This window comes from Giraffa tippelskirchi, chromosome 8, assembly GCF_054371585.1.
Source record: "Giraffa tippelskirchi isolate mGirTip1 chromosome 8, T2T-mGirTip1v1.2.pri, whole genome shotgun sequence".
NCBI lineage: Eukaryota > Metazoa > Chordata > Mammalia > Artiodactyla > Giraffidae > Giraffa > Giraffa tippelskirchi.
Window position 1 is genome coordinate 108,913,960 of NC_137282.1, and position 25,944 is coordinate 108,939,903.

The following is a 25,944-nucleotide window of genomic DNA, read 5'->3' on the forward strand; positions in this document are numbered from 1 at the left end:
AGCTGCTCGTCTGCATAAACAGAATAAAGGCATCTGCACTGAAGAGTATGAAGCTCCAACGAGAAAATGTGTGTGAAAGCTCTTACAGGAGAGCTCTTTAAGCTCTGAAGTGCTGCCTAAACAAACACCAGGCACTACGGCTACAGAGATTTTATCCATCATATACGGGATGAACCAGTGGTCTTTCGGCTCCTCTCCAATATGAAAATTACTAGGTTATGATCAAGCTAAACAGTTTCCCCACTAAATGGAAAATATCAAGGAGCAGAAAAAAGCACTGAGACTAAAAGCGATGATGGTTTCTTTATTTTTCCTCTCCTGGATTTAACGGTCTTTTCAATTTCATGGTGTCATTAATTTCTACAAATAGTTTTCACAACTAAGATCTCAATTTAGCATCCCATACGCCTTGTGAGGAAGATACTACTGTCTCCATACTGAAGGAGGAAATTGAGAGAGGGCCCAGTTGCCTAATGTCACAAAGGAAATTCATGAAGACAAGATCAGGTCTATTTCTGGGAGGCAACAGAAAAGAACTTGGATGCCACAGAGATCTGGGTTTAAAGACCAATTTTTCCACCTATGAACCATGTAAAATCGGGAAAGTCATCAACCATTTTGAGTCTTACATGCAAAATGGAGATAACAATGCTTATCTCATATGGCTGCTATGAGAATAGTGAGATAATGTTAAGAAACTAGTACAACAGCTGGCATAGAAGCGCATTAGTAATGGTCAATGGATCAATTTCTATTCTTGATTCCTAGTCTAAGATTATTCTCCCATCTAATGCTCTGTAGCAACCTAAAATTAAGTCTTTTACAAACTTTCTCAACTGCCAAATTTGCTTCCAATATTAACAAGTGAATACTATCACTTTGAAGAGTATATCAACTTTGAAAAAAATGATGGTATCATATCACATCCTGGAAAAATTAAGTTAGATAAACAACACTGATCACTGACATTAGAGTCTGGTAAATTTATGACCTTTTTGTTCCTGTCAAAGAAATTTACTACTTCATCATAAAATATCTATTAGTAATTATAAAAACATATGATACTCTGGAAAAATATTTCCTATAAAAGATGGTCTTTATTTATACAGCCTCATCTATATAAATAGCCTTTCTTGCTTTCCTCCTTCTTCCTTGAAAATATAAGTAAGTTTTCTTACCCGTGATATTGTTAAAGAACTAACAGGCAGCTTTCTCTCATACGTTTTATCCATCAAAGATGCCAGATCAGCTGTGAAGACAAAGAAACAAAAAGAACCTTGTTGACTATACATATTTCTAAAGAAAAATCTAACAGATGCAGCTCCTGGCAGATGGCTGTCAGCATTATGAAGTCAGTATTAAAAGGGATGCTCTTTTTAAAAAATTATTCTTAACAAATTAAAGAGAATAGAGAAATATCAGTATAAATTTTTTTTAAGTATTTACTTGATTGGAGAAAGGATTGTTTTAAAAACCCCAGCATAGATTTAGCTTTTTAGAACTGGATCTGTAAAACATCTCTGGAAGAGACACAAGAAGTGTTATTGTTGACAGACTCCAGGGAAAGGAGTTAGATGGCAGTGGCCAAGAAAAGGAGATTCTTCAATGCTTACACATCTGTTCCTTCTGCATTTTGAACCAGATAAATAAATTGATATTAGCTGTTCAAAAATGTTTTCAGTTGGAACTTATGAAATGACTTTTACACATCCCCTGGACAAATCAGACGGCAAGGCACTCTGACTACAATTAGTGATTTTCAGCCTCAACTATTCCTATTCTGGATCCTTTTACCAGAACATCCATACACATACTTGGTATTCCTGAGATTACACTGTTATCTCAGAGTCCAAGAAGACCTAGAATAACAGGCAACATACTCTCCAAAATAATTATTTCATGCCTTCTCATTGCTTCTAGAACTTAACAGTATGTGTGCTCCTTCCCCTTCTCCTCTCCCTCTCAGCTCATGGTTTGTGTCTTACTTCCCTCAGTATAAAACAGAAGCAATCATAGGAACCCCATCCTCCTTCCATCAGGCCTACCAGGCCACCAGCATCTGTGTCCATAGACTCTGCCTCCATTTTTTTTCCTAAATAAAGGATGTACTTCATTAAAGAAACAAAAACCAAAAATGGCAAAAATTTCCTGTGACCTCCTCCTCTCTCTCTCCAGCTACTTCTCTGCTCTGCTTCCAAGGAGTCTTCCCCAAGAAAACTGTCACCACTTCCTTAGCTCCATCCTCTCTTGAACCCACTCAAGTCAGCCTTTGTTCCCTCACTCTGCTGACACCGAAGTCCACGTCCACTTTGTTAAATCCAGTGTTAATTCTTCATCCTCATCTCACCTACCTTTCCCTAACAATAGTCGACCATTCTATCCTTCACGAAACGTTCTTTTTCTCTTTCTTGGGTTCCTTTGCAGGATCTCCTCCTCTTGACTTCTTGATGCTGACGTGCCCTGAGGAGCAGACTCTTCACCATCTGTTCGCTCCATGGGTATCTCATTCTCTCCTTCCCCATAGCTTTAATCATCATCTACAGACTACTGACTGTACACGTATATGCCTACCCTGACTTCTGCCTATGACTCCAGACTTTTACTTCCAACTGCATAGGTGCATTTTCGTGTGGTATCTTTACATTGCTTGTCTTCTTAATGCTCCAACCTTCCACTCCAAACCTGCTTTCCTCCAAGCCTTTCCCATCTCAGTAAAAGGCCGCATGTTAACTGGCTTACTCAGGCCAAAAACCAAGGCATCACTGTTGATTCCATTCTTTTTCATACTCTGTGACCATGTACTAGCAAATCATATAAGCGCTAGATCTGAAATTTATATGTTTCACCATTACCACAGCTAACCTCTCACCTCCTGACTAGTCACCTTAACTACTGTCCCCACACCTACAACTTCATCTCCACACAGCAGTCTGACTGAGCCTCTTAAAAGATAAGTCAGATCCTGTTATTTTCTTGTCTCAGCCAGCCAACAGTTTCCTATCACACTTGGAATAAAATCCAGAGGGGCTTCCCTGGTGGTCCAGTGGCTAAGAGTCCATGCTCCCAATGGAGGGGGCCTGGGTTCAATCCCTGGTCAGGGAAATAGATCCCACATGCTGCAACTACGAGTTTACAAGCTACAACTAAAGATCCCACGTGCTGCAACTAAAAAGATTCCAAGTGCCACAAATAGGACCTGTCACAGCCAAACAAATGAATATTAAAACAAAATAATAAAATAAAATCCAGAATATTTTCTATGATCCACAAATGCCCCCACACACTGGTCTGTGTTTGTTGTTGTTGTTGTTTTGGTTTTTCCTGTCTTTTATACTTAGAAATAAAAACCATAAAGGCTAGGACTTAAAATTCACTGACACATTCTCAGTTCCTGCAAGAATTCTATAAAAGGCACTCAATATATCTAAGTAAATAAATAAAAGGAATAAAGCAAGGGAGTAAGAAAGGGAGGAAAGAAAGAGAGGAAGAAAACAGAAGTAGAGTTATCCCTTGGTTCTCTCATGGGACTGGTTTCAGTTCCCACTACAGATACCAAAATGTGCAGATGCTCAAGTCCCAGAGCTGGCTCTCTGCATCTGAGGATTCACCCAACTGCATCGTGTAAAGCTGTATTGAAAACAATCCACATTTAAGTTGTGCCGCACAGTTCAAACCCATGTTGTTCAAGAGTCAACTCTACAACTTGGAGTTCCAAGTTTTTTTTTTCTCCCTGGTGAAAGAAATTAACATTAAGCAAAAAGGCAACAGGGAATCAATTGCTAAGTATTTGTTGAAGACCTATTGCTGTGCACTTAACCAATATTTTTCTCTTTTCTTTCCCTGGGGTAATGCTCTCAATGACTCTAGATACTAGGGGAAAGGAACTCTGCAAAACCACTAAAACCTGCTATGATGTAAAAAGTTACTAATTTTTCTTATGACTATCTTAAAGGGGTTGATACCATGTGATTTAAAAATTTTAAAACACAAATACACACATACAAAGAAGTCCCTAAAACCTCTTCACAGTAACGCAAATTAATATTGTTAAATCTAACTGTTCACAGAATGACATTAACTAGCATTCCCAAGACACCAAATCTTTATGATCTCTTCATAATCAAGGTTCTTATGTTGAGATGATAGGCAATATAAAGAATCAACTCCCTTTACTCAAAATTTAAATTTTAACCAAAAAAATGCAGGATTTGGATCTACTGGCTGAATTAAAATGACCTCCATTTCTTCATGGGTTTCATATAATGCACAGTATGTAGCTAAACGTTTGGATTGAGTTGGCTTCTGTAGCGTAGAGTCAAGATTCCACTTTAATCTTTTACACCAAGATATCTTCAGTCAAGTGAAATCAACTGGGGCCTCAAAAAAGGCAACAGCTGTCGAGCCAGCATCTGATGAATAATATTTGCATACTATAAGTCAGAGAAAGGTTTACTGCTAAATATAATATGCACCAATCACCTCACATGATAGCAGTGGCGTGATGAATGAAGCAGAAAACCGCACAGAACAGGGATGGCCACAAAAGCTGGGGCAGCTGCGGCCTGCAGCGGGCCAGCGCCACAGGCTTCTGGACCGTGGTCTCAACAGTCACAGTCACAAGTCACATTTCAGCGAGGGGCCAGCAGATGCCCAGGTTTTATTCGAAGGGATGTGCCAAAGAAGATGCCTTCTTGCTTGTCACTCAGTTCCTTAGGAATACACATTGCAGTGGACAGTTGAGGTCAACAAAGACTCTAAAGGAAAATGGATCTGAAATTTGAATCCTTCATTTAACAAAACTTAAAGCTATATAGACAATGTGGAAATATGTCCAGAAAATGAAATTTACATTAGTATAAAACTGTTCTTTTGTTTGAAGAAAAAAAATCACTGATAGTCTAAGCACATGAAGGATTTCATTGAGGACCCCCACACTATACGAAGTATAATCTTGGTTAAGGATTTGAAACCTGGGAGGCTTTAAGACTTTAAAATGTCAGATTCTCAGGCTTCACACCCAGAAGGCGACTCTAATTCCATATGTTTGAGGTGAGACCATGGAAACACAAATTTTTAAACAAAAGCCCCAGGAGATTCTGAGGTAGCCTGGCAAGCACTTGAGTAAGTTACTTTGAGAACTACCATGGAAGGAACACAAAACAAGTCTCAGATGTTGCTGCTAAGTTTGAAGAAGGTATTAAACTGAATTCCATCTCAGCAATAAGGTGGACTGAATAGCTTTAAAAAAATTCTCCCTACTATAAAAATAAAACATCTAAATAAAATGTTTAAAAAAACTGTCAAATATATGACTGAGGTTTCAAGAAGACAGATCTAATCATCAGAGGCTAAAGGCAAGACGGAAGCACAAACCTTGTGTGTTTAAGGGACTCCTGAGGGTAGCAGTCATCTGAGAGCATATGCAGGCCCCAGTGACACAGAGCTGTGGTTTCCATGACTTTCAGGGAATGGGACAGAACCAAGGCCTTTGTAAGGTGGGAAACTGTTGCACAGATCATCAGGTAAAGCCAGGACTGCCTACGGTTATACCTGCAGTGAAGGTGAACTGGAAAGGAACAGACCCTGCAAAGGGAAACAGCGAGGATGCCATCCCCTGAGGATTCTAAGCCACGAAAGCAGCCCTCACACCTCTGAGGCCCTAATCCACACTTCCTATGTCATGCAAGATACACCAACTTGAGAACTGTGGTTTAAGTGGTTTAAAGAGTTGATTTTACTACATAAAATTATAGAAAATATATACTAAACTATAACAAAAAATACCAGCGGTTTCCTGGGAAGGTGGCAGGAAGAGTAGGAAAGGACTACAAAGAAGGAGGCGAGAATGTGGGGCTGGGTGATAGGTGTGCTCATCATCCTGACTGCAGTCATGATTTCACGGACAGACACGCACACACGTATGTCAAAGCTCGTCAAAATGCACACTTTGAGTATGTGTGGTATATTCTATGTAAATAACATGTCAACAAAGTTGTAAAAAAGAAATTCCGTAAGTTAAAGAGCAGATTAGATACAACTAAGGTGAGAATTACCAACCTGAAAGATCTAAAAGGAATTACAAGACAGAAGAAGACTGCAGCAGAGATTAATAAAAACAAAAAGTATAAAAAGGGCATTAAGAGATACAGAAAATAGAATGTGCTGTGCTTATACTCACTCAGTTGTGTCTGATTTGTGACCCCATGGACTGTAGCCCGCCAGGCTCCTCTGTCCATGGGGATTCTCCAGGTAAGAATACTGGAGTGGGTTGCCATGCCCTCCTCCAGGGGATCTTTCCAACCCAGGGATCGAACCAGGGTCGCCCAGATTACAGGCAGTTTCTTTACCACATGAGCCACTGGGGAAGCCCAAAGTACTGGAGTGGGTAGCCTATCCCTTCTCCAGGGGATCTTCCTGACCCAGGAATCGAACTGGGGTCTCTGGCATTGCAGGCAGATTCTTTACCAGCTGAGCTACCAGGGAAGCCCAGCAAATAGAATAGTAAGGTCTAAAACATATTTACTTGAATTTCCAGAAGACGTTATTAATAAAGAGAATGGAGAGAGTTGATACATGATGAGCTAAGAGCTAAGTGGTTTTTAGAACTGATGGAAAGCATCCATTCTCAGATTTAGGAAACACAAAAAATCTCAAGTCAATTAAGTAAAATTAAACCCACACCATGATATATTACACTTAAACTGAAGAATAAGAAGACTTTAAAAGTAGCCAGAAGGTAAAGAAAAGCAACCATGCCAACAGGTGCTTTCTCACTGGAAACAAGAGAAAACAGTAGAATAACATGCTGGGAGTAAATACAATCAAGAGAATTACACATCTAACAAAACTACCTTTTAAGTTTAATGGAAAAATAAAGACATCTTAAAACAAAAACTGAATTTATTAGCAACAAGTATCACTAAAGGAAATTTTTACAAGTTGTGTTTTTTAGAAGATGTGTTTTTGGAAGACAGAAAATGGTCCTTTAAAAAAGACTTGAGATGCTAGAAAGAATGATAAGTAAATAAAATTGATTCGGTCTGGGGGAAATTGTTTAAAATAATAATGTCTTATGTGTTTACATGTTTTAAAGGACAAAACTTTAATATTAGACAGTAACATATGGTTGAGGGTTATGTGACTGGACTAAAGGACAGCAGAGTGTGATTAACCCTAGAATTTAAGGTAAATATGTATGCTAGAAGTTATGAAGCAATCATCTAAAAGACGTAGAGTTGGAATGGTAAAATCTACCATTCTGAAAGAGTAGAAACAGAGGATATAATTTTTGGAGGGGAAAAATGTAAAAAACAAAAATACTACAACCAATCGAAAAGAAGATAGAAAAAAAGAATAAAGATGGGACAAATCACAAAATATGGCAGAAATAAATCCAAATAAATCACTGATCATAAAATGACAATGTAAATGGACTAAACTTGCCAGTTACAAACATAACAATTGTCAGACCAGTTTTAAAAATACATAATCCAGCTATATAAATCATATGAACGCATGAAGAGTTAAAAATATCTTTATGAAAAATGTACTAGGCAAAAAAGTAGCCAAAAGAAAGCTGGTGCAGCTATATTAATATCAGACACAACAGATTTAAAAGTAAAAAGCCTTTCTTTTTCAGGTTAGATGGTCATTACATAATCCATTTTTCCAGGAAGATAATTTTAACCTGGTGTACATCAAAGTAACACAGCTTCAAAGTATAGAAAATTCTGAGAAAGAAAATGATAATCTCTTTAATGATCACAAAATCTATAGTACTGATGTGCTTGGAAAGAAGCCTTTTATAAAGCAGGGTAGTCTCTGGGTCAAAGTTGTGAAGAAAGTCTCTGAAGGAAACATGGATCCTCTATTGAACTCTGGGAGATTTAGGTGAGAAATTATTAGATGGTTTCAGTTTTTCATGATTTCTGTGTAACTGTACATCATTGTTAACCATTCAGTCAATGTTAAGCTCTTTCTGGATGTAGGACCATATGCATACCTTATCTAATTTATATAATTCTTAAAGAACTAGGTACAAGTTATTATTTTATTTCCTAAAAGAAGCGATCTGGAAAACACAGGCTGAAACTCTGTATTTGTTTCCCACATTTAAAAAGAAAAATAGGGAGAGATGACCAATACCATGTATGGAAATAATAGAAGGAATTAGGAAAAATTAACCTAGGAACCATTCTGAATATAAATATTTAGATTTCCTTCTATTTGTCTGTCACCAGAAGCTATAAACAATAAAGGAAAAAACATGAAGGCAAGCTTTGTACACATATATACTAAGACTAAAGGAAGATGTACACAGGCCAGACCCACCTCTAGAACTGTCAACAGACGGTCATTATGAAATCTAGTGAATGAATATATGTCACAGATATGCAAACAGGAAAGCAGGCCTCAGAAAATCTCCATCAGGAAAAAAAAAAAAAAAGGAAATCTCCATCAAGCTCCAAGAGCAGGATTTGAAAAACTACTGCAACAGCCAAAAAGCTCCATAGCTGAAATGACAGAAAAACTAAACCTCAGCTAATGGGAGAAGCGTCTAGATAATGTAAGAGATGGTCACAGTGCTTGGTTTCAACCTGAATTCTGCTCCCCCACCTTCCCGCCAAAATACAAACAAACCAGAAACAAAAAGTCAATAACTAAAACTAAAAGGTATCCCTTACTTTATAATTACTTATAAAATGAAAAAATCAGAAATAAAATATTTAATTCAGTAGGGCTCAAGAACCAATTCAGTTCAAGTCACCTGGGCCCTTGGCCCTGGCCGGGTGATCAAGCGAACTTCTCATGGAACCCAGGGACTTCCCCCAGGAGACCTGCCCTCCTACCACCCAGCTCCCCAGCATGATTTTCTCCTGAATCCTATTCAGTGCAAGCCCTAGTCTGTAATTCAACAGCTGCTAACTGGCTGATGCTGCTAACTTTCACTCTGTACCTCCCCAGTAGATCTGCACAGCTAATGAAGAAATTTCAGAGACAAAGCTTTAATTCAGTGTTTATTTTAACCAAAGGGAAGTCCAGTACAGAAGCAGTCTAAAATGAAAATCTTCTGATCTGAGTTGGAAAGTTCAAGAACTCCCAGGGCTTTACAGAGCCTAATTGGAGAACTAAGGCTCTTTCAATAAAAAATATCAACTGCAATGGATTAAAATGTCTGGGATACGTAAGTCCATGAATTCATGCTATTAAAAAAAAATTAAAACCCTCATTGATAACCTCTGGAGGATGGTAGGCGGTCAATTCATTATTTTCAAAGCTGCCTCTTCCATACAAACTATAACTCAGGATAACTAAACTGCTGATGAAAAGAAATTCTTTAACAAAAATTTTCTGGATAATAAATGAGGAAGAAATTACAGAAATAAAATAGCAACATTCTGCAGCTTCTAATGAAATAATGGATCTAAGCAACATTCACAAATGGCCTTTAACATTAACATGACAACCAAACGCTGTGTGCCTCCTGACAATAGTAAATGACACTTCTTATGAAGTACTCATGTCAAAAGAAAAAACAAAAATACAAAAAATCTGATCAAGCTTTTGTCTCCAACTGCCAGTTTTATAAGGATGGTAGAGGAACATATTAAATACCATCATAAGGATGAAAACGGCAAATCTAGAATGTGGGAAACTACAAAAGACCCATTTTCTTCAAGAAATAAATGAAGAGAAACCTATAGATCAAAATCATGTCAACATATTGCAATGTATGGACCTTATCTGAAATCCATTTCAACAAACTATAAATTAAAAAGAAGTGTATAAGACATCTGAGGGAATGTGAACATTGAGCAAATATTTAATAATGTTAAGGAATTACTAATTTTTGGTAATGGTATGAGTGATATTATAGTTACATATATACAGTTTAAAGCCTATCTATTTTTATATCAAAATAAGTATAAAATGATCAGATAACAAGAATTTATGAAAAAGTAATCTGGTGAGGTGGTAGGGGCTTGAAACAAGACTAGCAGGGAATTGATAACTGTTGATTCTGGGTGACAGACCATGGGGGTTCATTATGTACTATTCTCTCTACCTCTGCATGTTTCCATTAAAAGATTTAAAAAGAGGTAAGATAAGGCAGGAAACATAACCAGCTGCACTGCCTGGACCTTATGTGCATAATCATTAAAAAATGTATCAGTATTAGGAAATTTGAACACTGACTTGATATTTCATATTTAAATGATGATTAATACTATAGGTGCTATAACAGTATTAAAAATATCCTTATCTTTTAGAGGTATGTACTGAAATATTTATGGGTAAAATGATATACTGAGATCTGTCTCAAAATCATCCAAAAGATCAGGATGGGGGAATAAGCAGATGTAGAGATGAAGTCAAGACTGGCCATGCGCTGGTAACTGTTGAATAAAAGTGATGGGTAAAGAAGATTCCTTATACCATTCACTCTACCTTTGTATGTTTTACATTTTCTATCATAAAACATTTTAAAAAATAATAATAACCTATGGCATTCATTAGAAGTCAGAATAACGGTTTGAAGAGGGGAAGGGGAGCCACAATAAGGGATTCCGGAGTGGTAGGAATGTTCTTCTACACAAGTTTGTTCACTTTGTGATAATTCATCAATCTGTACATTACAATTTGCTCGCTTTTCAATATGTATTATACTACAATCAAAAAATATTTTTTAAAAGCAAGAGATCCACTGCTTCAGTGCAAAAGAAGACAGTAAGGTAGAGTTGCAAATACTACAGCAATCATTAAGAAACCTATTTCTCAGCAGGAAGACAATACTGTATGCGTGAGTACTAAGTCGCTTAAGCCACGTCCGACTCTGTAAGATTCTATGGACTATAACTTGCCAGGCTCCTCTGTCCATGGGTTTCTCCAGGCAAGACTACTGGAGTTGGTTGCCTACCCTTCTCCAGAATAATGTATAGCCCTAAGCAAATGTTAGGATCTGGTCTCGTTTTCCTCATCTCTAAGGGAAACAGCAGCTGCTTCAGCCGGCTGTTGAGAACATGATATGGAATAGTGCCTGTGAAGTGCCTAGCACAGAGCCCGGCACAGACACTGCAGTGAAGAGAAGCTGCCTTCCGACTCTGGTGCCAGAGGACCCGGCCTGCATTCACGGCCTGCCTGCCCCAGACTACAGCATAGGTATACTACTCCTGCTTTATCTAGACCTCCGCAATAATAAATTTCTCTCAGACGGTTAGCTGGACAGATCCTCCTAATCCCTCACCCAAAGCTCTAACACAAAACCATTAATGAGACGGAACAGAGGCACCGCAGCTGCACGGCGATTCGAGAGAATCCAGGTCTCCTCTGCCACTATTTGTGGAAGCAAAATCACTTAAAGAGGAGGGAAGCCAAAGCCCCACACCCACACCCATGCATCTTCGCTCCCAGCAGCGCGATCCACTGCACCCCACTCCATGCCCTCCAATGGGGACGCGCGGAGTAAAAGCCTCATATCGCCCCCTGCGCCTTCCCCCAATCAGCGAGCCCGCACCAGAACACAGCGCCCAATCAGAGCGCTCCACATGCCGAAGGCAGCCCTCCGCGCACGACGGAAAGGAAACGCTTCCCAGAGGGCAGTGCCCAAACACCCGGCTCCACTGGCTTCTGCGGTCTCCGGAGGAGCCACACTGCCACCTACTGTCCGATCATGGGAATGCAGTCCCAGGTGTACCGCCTGATTCTCAGGGCCATATCCCAGCCAGAAGGCTCCATTACAGAATTTGGGAGCTTCCCTGGTGGCTCAGTGGCGAAAAATCCGCCTGCCAGTGCAGGATACACGAGTTCAATCCCAGATCCGGGAAGACCCCACATGCTGCCGAGCAACTATGCCCCTGCGCCACAACTACTGAGCCTGTGGTCTAGAGTCCCACCTACCCGCAACTACTGAAGACTGTGCGCCCTAGTGCCCAGGCTCTGCAACAAGAGCCAACACGATGATAAGAAGCCTGTGCAGCTGCTCAGCCAACTAGAGAACCCGCCCCCCGCCCACCCCGCAACTAGAGGAAAGCCTAGGCAGCAAGGAAGACCCAGCACAGCCAAAAAGAAATTTAAAAAAAGAAAAAGAATTAAGAAAAACGTTCAGTAATACCACATATGAATGCAAGTTTTAATAATATTCTGTTACACAGCAGGAAGAAAATATTGTCTTAGCCTCTTTTCTTCCAAGCAGTTTGAGTTTCAAAACCTCATCTTACCTCATATCCTAGATTATTCCTTTCACATATTTCTGCAGCAGCTACTGTATGTCAGAGTATGATCTGGGGCAGGCATTATCATCATCCCTAATTGATAGGTACAGGAACCCAGATAAGAGACTTAGGTTCTGAAAGCTGGCAGAGATGGGAAAAACACCCAGGCATTTTCACTTCAAGTGTCCACTCATGACCACGTCACACAAGGTACAAAGTGCTGTAAGATACAGGATGAGGAAAAAATCACTTCTGACTTGATAGGGCCTCGGGATGTACAGAAAGGATTGTTGGCAGGATAGTATTCAGTAAATCGTGGCTGGTATGTACTGCTTTTCTAAGCACATTAATCTTAACAGAGAGGAGACAGTTACCTCTGTGGGATATATATTCACTGGAGACTGTTACGCTTATTCTTTGGCAAAGAGCATCTGCTCACTCAAGAATCCATGACAATATTTCCTGGGTTTGTCTCTGAATAACAGAGCTGATCCATACCAAAGCACCAAATATAATGGCTGTTTCCTAATTTTCCCTTCATACCTAGGAAAGTGTTAATAGCTTTTACGAAATTCTTCATATTCATTTCTGTACTTCCACAGCACTTTTTGTATAATTCATATATGGCACATCAGAATAAGCTCTGCAATATAATTAACTGACTGAGCCCATGCTGCTTTCATCACTAGAATAGTGGTTCCCAAAAGGAGTACCAAAAGGCCCTCAAGGACATTTCAGAATACATAGTGGTATTTTTTCTTTTTTGACTGTCAAAATGACTGTAAGGCATTGCTGGTACTTACTGGGTAGAAGGGGCTTCCCTGGTGGATCAGCAGTAAAGAATCCGCCTGCAATGGGGGAGACCTGGGTTCGATCCCTGGGTTAGGAAGATCCCCTGGAGAAGGGAACACCTAACCACTCCAGTATTCTGGACTGGAGAATTCCATGGACTGTATAGTACATGGGGTCACAAAGAGTCGGACATGACTGAGCAACTTTCACTTTCACTTTCCACTGGGTAGAAGTCAGAAATGATAACAGGCAGTACTGAGACTGACAGCCACAACTAAACACTGGCCCTGCTGGAAGCCAGTGTGTTCAATATAGAAGGAAGATACAAATATGGATGACAGGAAGGCAAGGAAGAACTCTGTGGAGAGATGAACTGAGGTTTCAGAATGAACTCATAATTTGTAAAATATGTACATGTAAGCTCATATATATATACGAGAACATATGTATATTAATGTGTGTATATATACATATTTTTCCTAGCTCTGTCCACTAAATGGGCAAAGAAGCAGAAATTCCACAGTAGCCAGGGGTCACCTAGTGGACAGGCCTTGGTCTCTAATACCATCCCTAGTGAAAGGAACCAGTGCTCTCTGGAGAAATTCAGTTGGCCCTGGAACAAAACAGGTTTGAACTGTGCAGGTTCACTTACACATAAATTTCTTGCACTAAACGTGTACTATAGGATTACACGCATGATCCCAGTTGGTTGAATCCGTAGATGGAAACTTGGCTAGGAAGAAACCACTTATAGGGAGGACCAACTAGAAGCTATGTGACGATTTTTGTGCTGAGGGTGGGTGCCCTTCACCCCCATTGTTTAAGGGTTAATTGCAACTGATTTCAGGGTTACAGCAGGAAAGGTACAAGATGGAACACTGGAAGCCAGCTTGAAAGGGCTTCTATTAGCCAAATTTGAGAGAATTCGGGAGAATCTGACTAACACAAAATAATGGTAAGGATGGTAATGAATCATTAAAAGAAAAAAAGCAATCTACAAGATCATATTGATAATGAATAGAGAAAGAACAAGAAGTGGGAGAAAAGGGAGGCTTCTTGTTTACAGTAAATACTGAGTACTAATTAGTAAATGTGGAAGTATTAATGAATTTGGAAAACTATCATTTTTCAACCATCATGATAAAGACTGATTTTGCAGATAAAATAAAGTCAGGATGCATGGTAACTAACTTTATGATAAAAATGAACAGAAAACAAGACAAAATAATGTTTACATAATCCAGAGAGACTGTCAAGGCAAAAATGAAAGAGAAATTTGCAAGAAAGAAAAAATAATTCTGCCACATGTGAAACAATAGTCTAATTACTTTAAGACTTAAATATGCTTATTTGATTGGATTATCATAAAAGCATTTCACATGTGTCTCATGAGTATAGAGTAACAAACATGGAGTGGTTGGAAATGACATACATAATAGCATAGTAAGTACCTACCCAGGTGACAGTCTTCTTTTGCTCTCGCTTCCCATTTGCGGCTGTCCACATATGCTGCAGAAAGTAGGCACCTTTTACCTGAGGAAAAAAACAATTACCTCAACAGGCATGGTTTCAATACATGTTCAGGTTATACATCTGTTTTTATTAAGCATATCTTTGCCACATTTTCCATTTACTAGACTATTTAAAGATCCGTTATGAAACTGTAACCAATACTGCATAAGTTTACAATTAAGTTCATGACAACATGAATTCAACCTCTCACAGGAAGAAAATGCAGAAAACCTGTTAAAATTTCTGTTATAACATTATGAGTAAAACTGCTGCTAATTTTGTTCCTAATACTTTAGACCTAGGAGCCATTTGTTTCCACTGACAAAGAGCCTAGATAAGCCTTAAAATTCCTTCTTAGAACCAAAAATACTTGCTGAGTGGTTGCTTAACTCACTAAATGACTGTTTATCATCATTAGTTAGTCCTAAAAAATTTCCATCTGACTTGGATCAGCACATTTACCCTTATTTCACATACAGCAAAGAGTACCGAGCACCTAGTGGGTAAATAAGAGGAATCTACCAAGCTGAATCTGGGGTGACCCACAAGATGACACCTGTCACAATGACTGCATATGACAGTGCTCAACAAACAAGAGCTCAAGGAATAAACGAGAAAGGAGGAACGACAACTGAAGATTAAAACTTATTATCCTTCAAAGACACCATCAAGCAAGTGAAAGGAGAACCCAGAACAGGAGGAAAATATCTGCACATCATTTATCTGATTAGAGACTTTTACCCAGAATCTCAGGCTCCTCAGAAACCTGTATGCAGGTCAAGAAGCAACCGTTAGAAACGAACATGGAACAACGGACTGGTTCCAAATAAGGAAAGGAGTACATGAAGTCTGTATATTATCACTCTGCTTATTTAACTTTTATGCAAAGTACATCATGCAAAATGCCAGAATGGATGAAGCACAAGCTGGAATCAAGATTGCCGGGAGATATCAATAACCTCAGATATGCAGATGACACCACCCTTATGGCAGAAAGTGAAGAGGAACTAAAGAGTCTCTTGATGAAGTTGAAAGAGGACAGTGAAAAAACTTGGTTAAAACTCAACATTCAAAAAGTGAAGATCATGACATCCGGTCCCATCACTTCATGGCAAATAGATGGGAAACAATGGAAAGAGTGACAGACTTAATTTTCTTGGGCTCCAAAATCACTGCAGATGGTAACAGCAGCCATGAAATGAAAAGACACTTGCTCCTTGGAAGAAGTTATAACCAACCTAGACAGCATATTCAAAAGCAGAGACATTACTTTGCTGACAAAGGTCCATCTAGTCAAGGCTATGGTTTGTCCGGTAGTCATGTATGGATGTGAGAGCTGGACCATAAAGAAGGCTGAACATTGAAGAATTGATGCTTTTGAACTGTGGTGTTAGAGAAGACTCTTGAGAGTCCTCTGGACTGCAAGAAGATCAAACCAGTCAATCCGAAAGGAAATCAGTCCTGACTATTCATTGGAAGGACTGATGCTGAAGCTCCAATACTTTGGCCACCTGATTCCAAGAACGGACTCACTGAAAAAGACCCCGATGCTGGGAAAGACTGAAGGCAGGAAGAGAAGGGAACGACAAAGAATGAGATGATTGGATGGCATCGCCGACTCGATGGACATGAGTTTGAGCAAGCTCCAGGAGATGGTGAAGGACAGGGAAGCCTAGCATGCTGCAGTCCATGGGGTCACAAACAGTTGGACACAACTGAGTGACTGAACAACAATCAAGAAAAAAAACCCTCTTACAACTCAAAATTTAAAAAGACAACTCAACAGAAAAATGGGCAAAGTATCTGAAAAAACATTTCTAAAACATACACATACATATAAATAGTACACACATAAATATATGGCCAATAAGTATATGGAAAGATGTTCAATATCATTTCCCATTAAGGAAATGCAAAATATACTGAAATACAACTACACATCCACTTAGGATGGCTATGATCAAAAAGGCAGATGATAACAGCTGTTGATAAGGATGTAGAGAAATTTGGCTCATACATTGCTGGGATGAATGTAAGATGGTGCGGCCACACTGGAAAAGTATGGCAGTTCTGCAAAATGTTAACACGGAGTTACTAGGTAACCCAACAATTCCACTCCTACGTATATACCTAAGAGAAATGAAATCACAGATCCACACAAAAAATTGTATACAACATTATTCATAATAGCCAAAAAGGAAAAATGCAAATATCCATCAATTTATGAATGGATAAACAAAATGTGGCATATTCTTATGAAAGGAATATTACTCAGCAATAAAAAGAAGTATTGATACATGCTACATGGATGAACCTTGAAAATATTATGCTAAGGAAAAAGAAGCCTATTACAAAAGATTACATATTACATAATTCCATTCACATGCAATGTCAGCAACAGGGAAATCTATAGAGACAGAGGTGTATTGGTTGCCCAGATCTGGAGGGTAGAGGGTCAGGAAAACCTGGGGGGAAATGGGGCGTGACTGCTAATGAGTACGGGGTTTTTTTTTTGAGGTGATGAAAATCTCCTAAATTGATTGTGGTGACAGATGCTGCACAACCCTGTGTACGTAACAAAAAAACTAAGTGAGCATTAAAATGACCACTTTAGATGAATGTGAACTAAATCTAAATAAAGCTGTTTAAAAAAAATTAAAAAGGAATGAATGGCAGATAGCTACCTGAAGGTCACAGCAGACCACAACCAAACACAACTAGAAGGCATGGGAGCTGATTACACACACTATTAGGACACTACTGTTATTCTCTATCCATTTCCCAACTAAAACAAATATAAACACACCTGTGTGTGTTTATACCCAAACCAGTCCCTCCCTTGTCTTCAGCAGGGGTTAGGTTAGACTTTACTAGAAAAATATGTGTAAATTTGAGGTCTAAAGCTTAAGCAATGATGCAATAATATTAAAACCTCCCGTCAAAAGGGAATAAAGATATTTTTAAAAAATAGCAACTATAAGTGATCAGATGCTTGGAACTTAGAATACATTTTTTCACAGAAATGATGCTATAAATTGTCAGTTACATTCCTATATCTGTCAAGAAGGATGAATAAAATCCAATGGCACTGATGGCACTGCATTAGGTGTGTAGCTGTACACCAGGTCAGGAGTGAGCAGACCAGACCCTGCAGTTTTAAGTGAAGGAGCTGGCTGGGTGATATTTAAGGTCTCGTCATGTTCTAACAGTCTGACACAGAGCCAAAACACACAATTCACATAACCCATTCATAAGTTATGACAGCATTTCTATGCAAACTGAATTCCAATTTCTAAAACTAGGTAGATCACTCCCTTCTGTGGGAAACAAGTACAGCCCTTTTCTCTACATGAGCATAAGCTGAGGAGGGGACGAACATGCTAAGACGCTTCAGTCATGTCCAACTCTTTCATGACCCTTTGGACTGCAGCCCTCCAGGCTCCTCTGTCCAAGGCATTCTCCAGGCAAGAAAACTGGAGTGGGTTGCCATGCCCTCCTCCAAGGGATCTTCCAGACCCAGGGATCGAACCCACGTCTCTTATGTCTCCTGCATTGGCAGGTGGATTTTTTACCACTACGTCCGCCTAGGAAGCCCAGTTCAGTCAGTTCAGTCACTCAGCCGTGTCCAACTCTTTGCAACCCCATGGACTGCAGCATGCCAGGCTTCCTTGTCCTTCACCAACTCCCGGAGTTGACTCAAATTCACGTCCATTGAATCGGTGATGCCATCCAACCATATCATCCTCTGTCATCCCCTTCTCCTCCCGCCTTCAGTTTTTCCCAGCATCAGGGTCTTTTCAAATGAGTCAGTTCTTGGAATCAGGTAGCCAAAGTATTGGAGTTTCAGCTTCGACATTGGTCCTTCCAATGAATGTTCAGGACTGATTTCCTTTAGGATGGACTGGTTGGTTTTCCTTGCAGTCCAAGGGACTCTCAAGAGTCTTCTCCAACACCACAGTTCAAAAGCATCAATTCTTCAGAGCTCAGCTTTCTTCATAGTCCAACTCTCACATCCATACATGACTACTGGAAAAACCATAGCTTTCACTAGACAGACCTTTGTTGGCAAAGTAATGTCTCTGCTTTTGAATATACTGTCTAGGTGGGTCATAACTTTCCTTCCAAGGAGCAAGTGTCTTTTAATTTCATGGCTGCAGTCACCATCTACAGTGATTCTGGAGCCCCCTAAAATAAAGTCTCTCACTGTTTCCACTGTTTCCCCATCTATTTGCCATGAAGTGATGGGACCGGACGCCATGATCTTAGTTTTCTGAATGTTCAGTTTTAAGCCAACTTCTTCACTCTCCTCTTTCACTTTCATCAAGAGGCTCTTTAGTTCTTCACTTTCTGCCATAAGGGTGGTGTCATCTGCACATCTGAAGTTACTGATATTCCTCCCGGCAATCTTGATTCCAGCTTGTGCTTCCTCCAGTCCAGCATTTCTCATGATGGACTCTGCATATAAGTTAAATAAAAAGGGTGATAATATGCAGCCTTGATGTACTCCTTTCCCGATCTGGAATCAGTCTATTGTTCCATGTCGGGTTCTAACTGTTGCTTCTTGACCTGCATACAGATTTCTCAGGAGGCAAGTCAGGTGGTCTTATATTCCCATCTCTTTAAGAATTTTCCAGTTTATTGTGATCCACACAGTCAAAGGCTTTGGCATAGTCAATAAAGCAGATGTTTTCTGGAACTCTCTTGTTTATTTTGATGGTCCAACGGATGTTGGCAATTTGATCTCTGGTTCCTCTGCCTTTTCTAAATCCAGCTTCAACATCTGGAAGTTCACGGTTCACGTACTGTTGAAGCGTGGCTTGGAGAATTTTGAGCACTACTTTGGTAGCATGTGAGATGAATGCAATTGTGCGGTAGTGTGAGCATTCTTTGGCATTGCCTTTCTTTGGGATTGGAATGAAAACTGACCTTTTCCAGTCCTATGGCCACTGCTGAATTTTCCAGATTTGCTGGCATATTGAGTGCAGCACTTTCACAGTATCATCTTTCAGGATTTGAAATAGCTCAACTGGAATTCCATCACCTCCACTAGCTTTGCTCGTAGTGATGCTTCCTAAGGCCCACTTGACTTCGCATTCCAGGATGTCTGGCTCTAGGTGAGTAATCACACCATCGTGATTATCTGGGTTGTGAAGTTCTTTTTTGCATAGTTCTCTGTGTATTCTTGCCACCTCTTCTTAATATCTTCTGCTTCTGTTAGGTCCATACAATTTCTGTCCTTTATTGTGCCCATCTTTGCATGAAATGTTCCCTTGGTATCTAATTTTCTTGAAGAGATCTCTAGTCTTTCCCATTCTATTGTTTTCCTCTATTTCTTTGATCACTGAGGAAGGCTTTCTTATCTCTCCTTGCTATTCTTTGGAATTCTGCATTCAAATGGGTATATCTTTCTTTTTCTCCTTTGCCTTTCACTTCTCTTCTTTTCACAGCTATTTGTAAGGCCTTAAATTGAAGTTTAACAGACTTAAACTGAAGAAAGTAGGGAAAACCACTAGACCATTCAGGTATGATCTGAATCAAATCCCTTAAGATTATACAGTGGAAGTGACAAATAGATTCAAGGGATTAGACAGAGTGCCTGAAGAACTATGGATGGAGGTTTGTGACATTGTACAGGAGGGAGTGATCAAGACCATCCCTAAGAAAAAGAAATGCAAAAAGGCAAAATGGTTGTCTGAGGAGGCCTTACAAATAGCTGTGAAAAGGAGAGAGGCAAATGAAAGCCCAAGGAGGGGACTGTTAAGCTATATATTCCAGGACACCAATGACTTATATATTCTCTACTTGATATTACATTTTCTTACTTATTCTCCATTTCTTCTCCTAACATATGTTTTATTCTAGCATAAGACATCAGCTCTCCTTATTCTAAAGTCAGAAAAAACAGTTATCGAGAATTATGTTTATGATTTTGGTACTGGGAGACATAAAGCAGGGAGGTGATGGTGGGGAAAGACAGGAGTCCCAGAATGCCCTGTGTACTAGTAAATTTACAAAAGATAAGCCCACTAACTTTCAAGTATATAAACTTTAACTGTTTGCTTACCATCCCTTGTGGCTCATATGGTGAAGAATCCACCTGCAATGTGGGAGACCTGGTTTTGATCCCTGGGTTGGGAAGATCCCCTGGAGGAGGGTATGGCAACCTACTCCAGTATTCCTGTCTGAGCGACTAAGCACACATCATTTTCTATCTCCATTGAGAACAGAATGAAAGGAAATGGGTATAAGGATAAAGAATTTAAACTTGGCAAGTGGAAAATTTTCCTGATAGAAACCAGTGGCAAACACAGCAATGAGTTATCCAGTGTTGTAGGCAGAATGTCTCCCACAAAAATGTCCATGTCCTAATCCCCAGAACCTGTGAATGTTATGGTACATGGCAAAGGGGGATTAGGTGACAGATGGAATTAAGATTGCTTCTCAGGTGGCTCAGCAGTAAAGAATCCACCTGCAATGCAGCAGACGAGAGAATTCTATGCCCGGATCAGGAAGATCCTGTGGAGAAGGAAAAGGCAACCCATTCCAGTATTCTTGCTTGGAAAATTCCATAGACAGAGGAGCCTGGTGGGTTGCAGTCCATGGGGTCGCAAGAGAGTTGGACATGACTTAGCAACTAAACAACAACAACATGGAATTAGGATCAGCACATCACTCATCTTAAAGTGAGGCGACTGTCCAGGGTTATACAGGTGGACTCAACGTTTTGTTTTTTTCAGCCACACCTCGGGGCATGTGGGATCTTAGTTCTCCAACCAGTGACTGAACCTGTGCCCCCTGCACCGAAAGCACAGAGTCTTAACCACTAGATGGCCAAGAAGTCCCCAGGTGGATTCAAAGTCATCACAGGTCCTTAAAGAGTAGAAGAGGGAGACACTTTGTTAGTGTGGTGCATGAGAGGCGGAGTGATATGAGAAGGACCTGACTTGCCGCTGCTCACTCTGAAGACGTTTGAGAAAGGGGCCATCAGCCAAGAAATGCAGGTGGTCTCCAGAAGATGGAAAAGGCTAGAAAAACTAATTCACCCCTAAAGACTCCTGAAGGGAATACATCCCTTTCAAAACCTTGATTGATTTTAGCACAGTAAGACTTTGTATCAGACTTCTGACATACAGAACAGTAAGGTAATAAATCTATGTTGTTTTAAGCCACCAAATTTGTGGTAATTTGTTACAGCAGCAACAGGAAATTACTATACCTTAAGACAGACATTCAATTTTCTGTAAATCTTTTAAATCAGGATATTCATCTCTCTGAGATAGTTGGTAGTTGAGAGGTCTGTATATTAACATTAAAACCAGAAAGAATTTCTATGAAGTCAGGAAGAATGTTGAGTGGACAATGAAAATGGAAAATCTAGATCAGCTTCTCCAACTTTAAGGTGCGTATGAATCTCGATTAAATGAAGATTTTGATTCAGCATGCCTGGTGCGGGAACAGAGAATCTGCATTTCTGAAAGTTCCCAGGTAATGATGATGATTTTGACCCTCAGACAACACTTAAGTAGCAAGGGGATAGAATGTTATCAGCCTCACAAGTTTAGCTCTCCCAGACCATTTAACCCCACTCTAACTATGCCACCCGAGTGGATAAACCCATCTTGAACATGCTTACCCTTTAGGGAGTCAACTTTTAGAGCAACAATATTCAAAGATAACTATCCACTGAAAAATGAATATTTCCTCTCCTTAATTCTGCCTCCAAAGACCAGGATTTTGAAGCTTAGTAAATACTTATTTATTAAAAACTTATTTTTTTATAGTTAATTTGGCTTTTGGTAAAATGTCTCCAAACATGTTTCCCATCCAAAAGGAAGCAGTGTGATTGTGAACACAGATAGGCTTTAGAGTCACAGAGTCTAAATGAGAATCCTAGCCTTCCATTAATATGAAAATCTGGACAAGTTACACCAGGCCTCTTAGCCTTTCTCTTCATATGTAAAATGGGGAAATACTGGATCATAATTTAAATGAGGGCATATACAATAGTAAGTGCTTCGCCTAATGTCCACTATGTAGTAAGTGCCCAGTAAGTTTCTTTCTCTAGCCTCTTCTTATACTGAAATCCCTTTTTTGGTTCACCTCAATAAATCTTGCTTCCATCCTGTTGATTATTTTAGCTGCCTTTATTTATCTGTTGTAAGGAGAACTGATGGAAGTACCAACGTATTCCAAATACCGATTTGTCATTAGTGTGTATGAATTTTTTACTCTTTTATCTTGTAACGGTTTAAGATATTTTGACGACTTAAAGTAAAGCTCCTTATCAGCATTCTCAAACCCCCAGTGGTCAACAATGTACCATTTTATTTTGGGGCTACACTTTATTTTGGGGCTTCTCTGGTGGCTCAGTGGTAAAGAATCAGCTTGCCAATGCACGAGACACAGTTTTGATCCCTAGGTTGGGAAGACCCCCTGGAGAAGGAAATGGCAACTCGTTCTATTCTTCTTCCCTGGGAAATCCCATTGACAGAGGAACCTGGCAGGCTACAGGCCATGGGGTCGCAAAAGAGTTGGACACAACTTACTAACCAAACAATAACATCTCGTATTACTTGCCTTATAGCCTCCAGTTCCTGATTTCAAGACTCCCTTCATCTGTGGTCTAACCCAGTGCCTGTGCAATGTAACTTTCTGCAATAAAGGAGCTATGCACTACAGTAGCCACTAGCCACAGGTGTCCACTGAGCACTTAAAAGTAGCTAATGTTGAGCTTCCCTTGTACCCACTCCAGTATTCTTGCCTGGAGAATCCCATGGACAGAGGAGCCTGGCAGGCTACAATCCATTGGATTGCAAGTTGGACACGACTTAGCAACTAACCACCACCACCAATGTGACTAAGGAACAGAATTTTTAAATTTAAACTAATTGAAATAGCCACTTACAACTCATGGCCACGACAGAGGGATAGCACAGGTGTAACCTATCACAAGTTCACCATTTCAATCTTAGATCAAAATGGTAACTGGAAATTCTCTCAATTCACCTTTATTTAACTTCCATTCCCTCCTAACAATGACTGGTCCCAAACATTCCAAGCAACTATGATACTTTCCCTGATTAACAATACAAGGTCTTGTTTAAATTGAAAAGCATTTATTAACAACCCTAAGTAAACACACTAGTAAACAGCTACAACCCTAATCCTTACTGAGGTGCCAAGAACTGGGCAGACTACCTAATGTGTGACAAGGAACATTTTCATTAGCTAGGTCAACTAGCTAATCCTCAGAAAACTTCTGGTGGCCAACGATAAGGTTTCACGTTGATATTTAAAGATGTGTGGAGAAAAACTGTATGTGTTTCTTTTGAACAGGGGCTAGAGGAGGTACGTTAGAAAGAGTAGATAATAGGCATTGGGAAAACCAATGGTGACTACTGTAGCCGAATCATATAATCAGACACACCTGTCAGGATTTAACTTCTGTAAATTAAAAAAAAATTTTCTCAATGTCTTCATCAGCAAGTCCTTTAAACAGGTTTCGAGTGAGCCGTCATTTACCCAGATATCAGAGTATTTCAAAACTATTAGCATTTACTGTTTGAATGGAAAACTTCGGCGAAGAAAAGTCAACCAAATTGCGCCCAAGGTCATCAGGTAAACTGAGATTAGTAATGAGAAATTCACCCACTCAGTGAAAACTAGGGTCTGGCGACGCGTCAGGTGTTGAGAACGTTTAGGACGCCCCTCTAAAGAAACAACAGCGAGAGAAATTTCACAGCCCCAGAAGGGCGGTGGGGTCACGTTTGGGCTTTTCAGGGGCAGCAAAAAGACCACCACCCGAACACGTAAACGCAGCAAATCATCCGCACAAGTTCTCATACCAGAACTTGCTCTGCTCGTCACACCTCTGGGTAAGAAGACACTTAAACTATTTTAGGGAGGGAGATGGGTCAGAGACCTTACCTCCCCTTTCTGTGCTACCAATCACCTCCAATGGTTTCTTCTTTCCTTAAAAGTCCACTATTCCTTTTACTCAAGGAACAGAGTTCTCAGGGGGCCTAAAGAAGCAGCCCCACGAAAGTAGCAGACACTAACCTGCCAGAGAGAGCTGAGGCAGCGCCACATTCCTCGCCAGGAGGATCCCGCGCCGCACCACGGGGGCCGCCATCTTGGAGCGTACCAAAAGGAATGCTGGTCCGGGGGAGGCGGGCAGGGGAAGGGGTGGAGTCACGGTCGATGCTCCGCCCCCTCCCCGGCTCCCACGGTTGGTGCGGTCCGGAACAGCATGGCGGCTACCTTTCGGCCCCCGAAGCAAGTCCTTCTGCTGCAGGCGCTGCGGAGTTTGGTGTATCCCTGGGTGGGAGGCTCTGGTTCTGCCTGCTGCCTCTGCCCTCTCGGAGGTATCCCCGGCCTCGAGCCTTGAAGTAGGGGATGGGTGGGACAGAAGGAAGCTTTACACCTCAGTGGGCATCTCTTTGGAGAAATAACAGCGCCCCAGTCACTCACTGGCCGAGAGCAACAGAGCATGCCCTCGCCCTCTGCTCCTGGGTGCAGTGGTGGTCTCTGCCTGTCTTGGACGCCCGTGTGCCGGGAAATCAAAGGACAGCTGGGCTGGGGTTTTGACCTTGGGGCTGTAGTATTTCCTCGGATGGAGCTGTGCTGCTTCCCGGAAACACCCCACTCCGCCTTGGGCCTACTGTTCTGTAGAGTTTGGGAGGGGAGGAGGTCTAAGACCATAGAGTCCAGCTCTAACTAACAATCTGAAAGACTCTGAGCAGCTTTCTTTATTTACAAAATTACCCTTAATATCTTTGTGGAAATGATTAAATTTGACAATCCTGGCGAATGATAATAAAAGATTTAGCACTTTGTGTCAGGCTTTACTACATTTTACATACATTCTTTCCTTTTCTCCTCATACCACCTAGTGAGAGAGGTACTGTTCTCTTCTTCATTAAGGAAAGAAAGAAAGTGAAGTCGCTCAGTCGTGTCCGACTCTTTGTGACCCCATGGACTGTAGCCTACCAGGCTTCTCCGTACATGGGATTTTCCAGGGAAGAGTACCGGAGTAGGTTGCCATTTCCTGCTCCAGAGGATCTTCTGGACTCAGGGATCGAACCCGGGGGTCTCCCGCATTGCAGACAGCCGCTTTACCCTCTGAGCCACCAGGGAAGCCCTCATTAACAAGGAGGACGCTAACTAATTTGCCCAAGGCTGGAGGAAACTGGCAAAGGAAGGGTTGAACAGAAGGCAGTCCTGCTGTAACCACTGCTCACCTTTATAGAAATCAGCTGCAATTTTTATTGTTACACTGTTATTGTTGTACACAGAGTTCCTATAGTGGACGATTCTTTGGCCATGCTCCAGTTCATGCATAACCCAGCATCTTAAAGAAATAATGTTTCCCAAACTCATTTCTGCTAAGTTGTGGTGAGTGAATCCTGATGTATCTAGTGGATACTGA

The 25,944-nt window shown here is 40.5% G+C and overlaps 2 protein-coding genes across 14 annotated transcripts in view; one reads left to right on the forward strand and one right to left on the reverse strand.

The window, feature by feature from the left end:
- The window catches only part of MRPS27 (mitochondrial ribosomal protein S27), a 118,187-nt gene extending 93,529 nt beyond the window's left edge, over positions 1 to 24,658 (reverse strand). For 4 of the 6 annotated variants that reach the window (XR_014061784.1, XR_014061783.1, XM_081518536.1 and 1 more), the window contains exons 1-3: positions 24,576 to 24,658; positions 14,460 to 14,537; positions 1,179 to 1,249 (exon numbers count right to left, since the gene is read on the reverse strand). Coding sequence is in view for 4 of the 6 variants with exons in the window: in XM_081518536.1 (XP_081374662.1) it covers positions 1,179 to 1,249; positions 14,460 to 14,537; positions 24,576 to 24,648 (222 nt within the window). In the remaining 2 variants the exon portion in view is untranslated. Of the gene's footprint in view, positions 1 to 1,178; positions 1,285 to 14,436; positions 14,538 to 24,443 lie in introns of all 6 variants that reach the window. The other 2 variants (XM_081518533.1, XM_081518535.1) reach the window with 2 other exon arrangements.
- PTCD2 (pentatricopeptide repeat domain 2) overlaps positions 24,240 to 25,944 on the forward strand; it is a 44,847-nt gene continuing 43,142 nt past the window's right edge. For 7 of the 8 annotated variants that reach the window (XM_081518543.1, XM_081518545.1, XM_081518538.1 and 4 more), the window contains exon 1: positions 24,748 to 24,880. In XM_081518543.1, the coding sequence (XP_081374669.1) occupies positions 24,766 to 24,880 (115 nt within the window). In that variant the 5' untranslated portion in view covers positions 24,748 to 24,765. Of the gene's footprint in view, positions 24,392 to 24,747; positions 24,881 to 25,944 lie in introns of those variants that run through there. The other variant, XM_081518546.1, reaches the window with a different exon arrangement.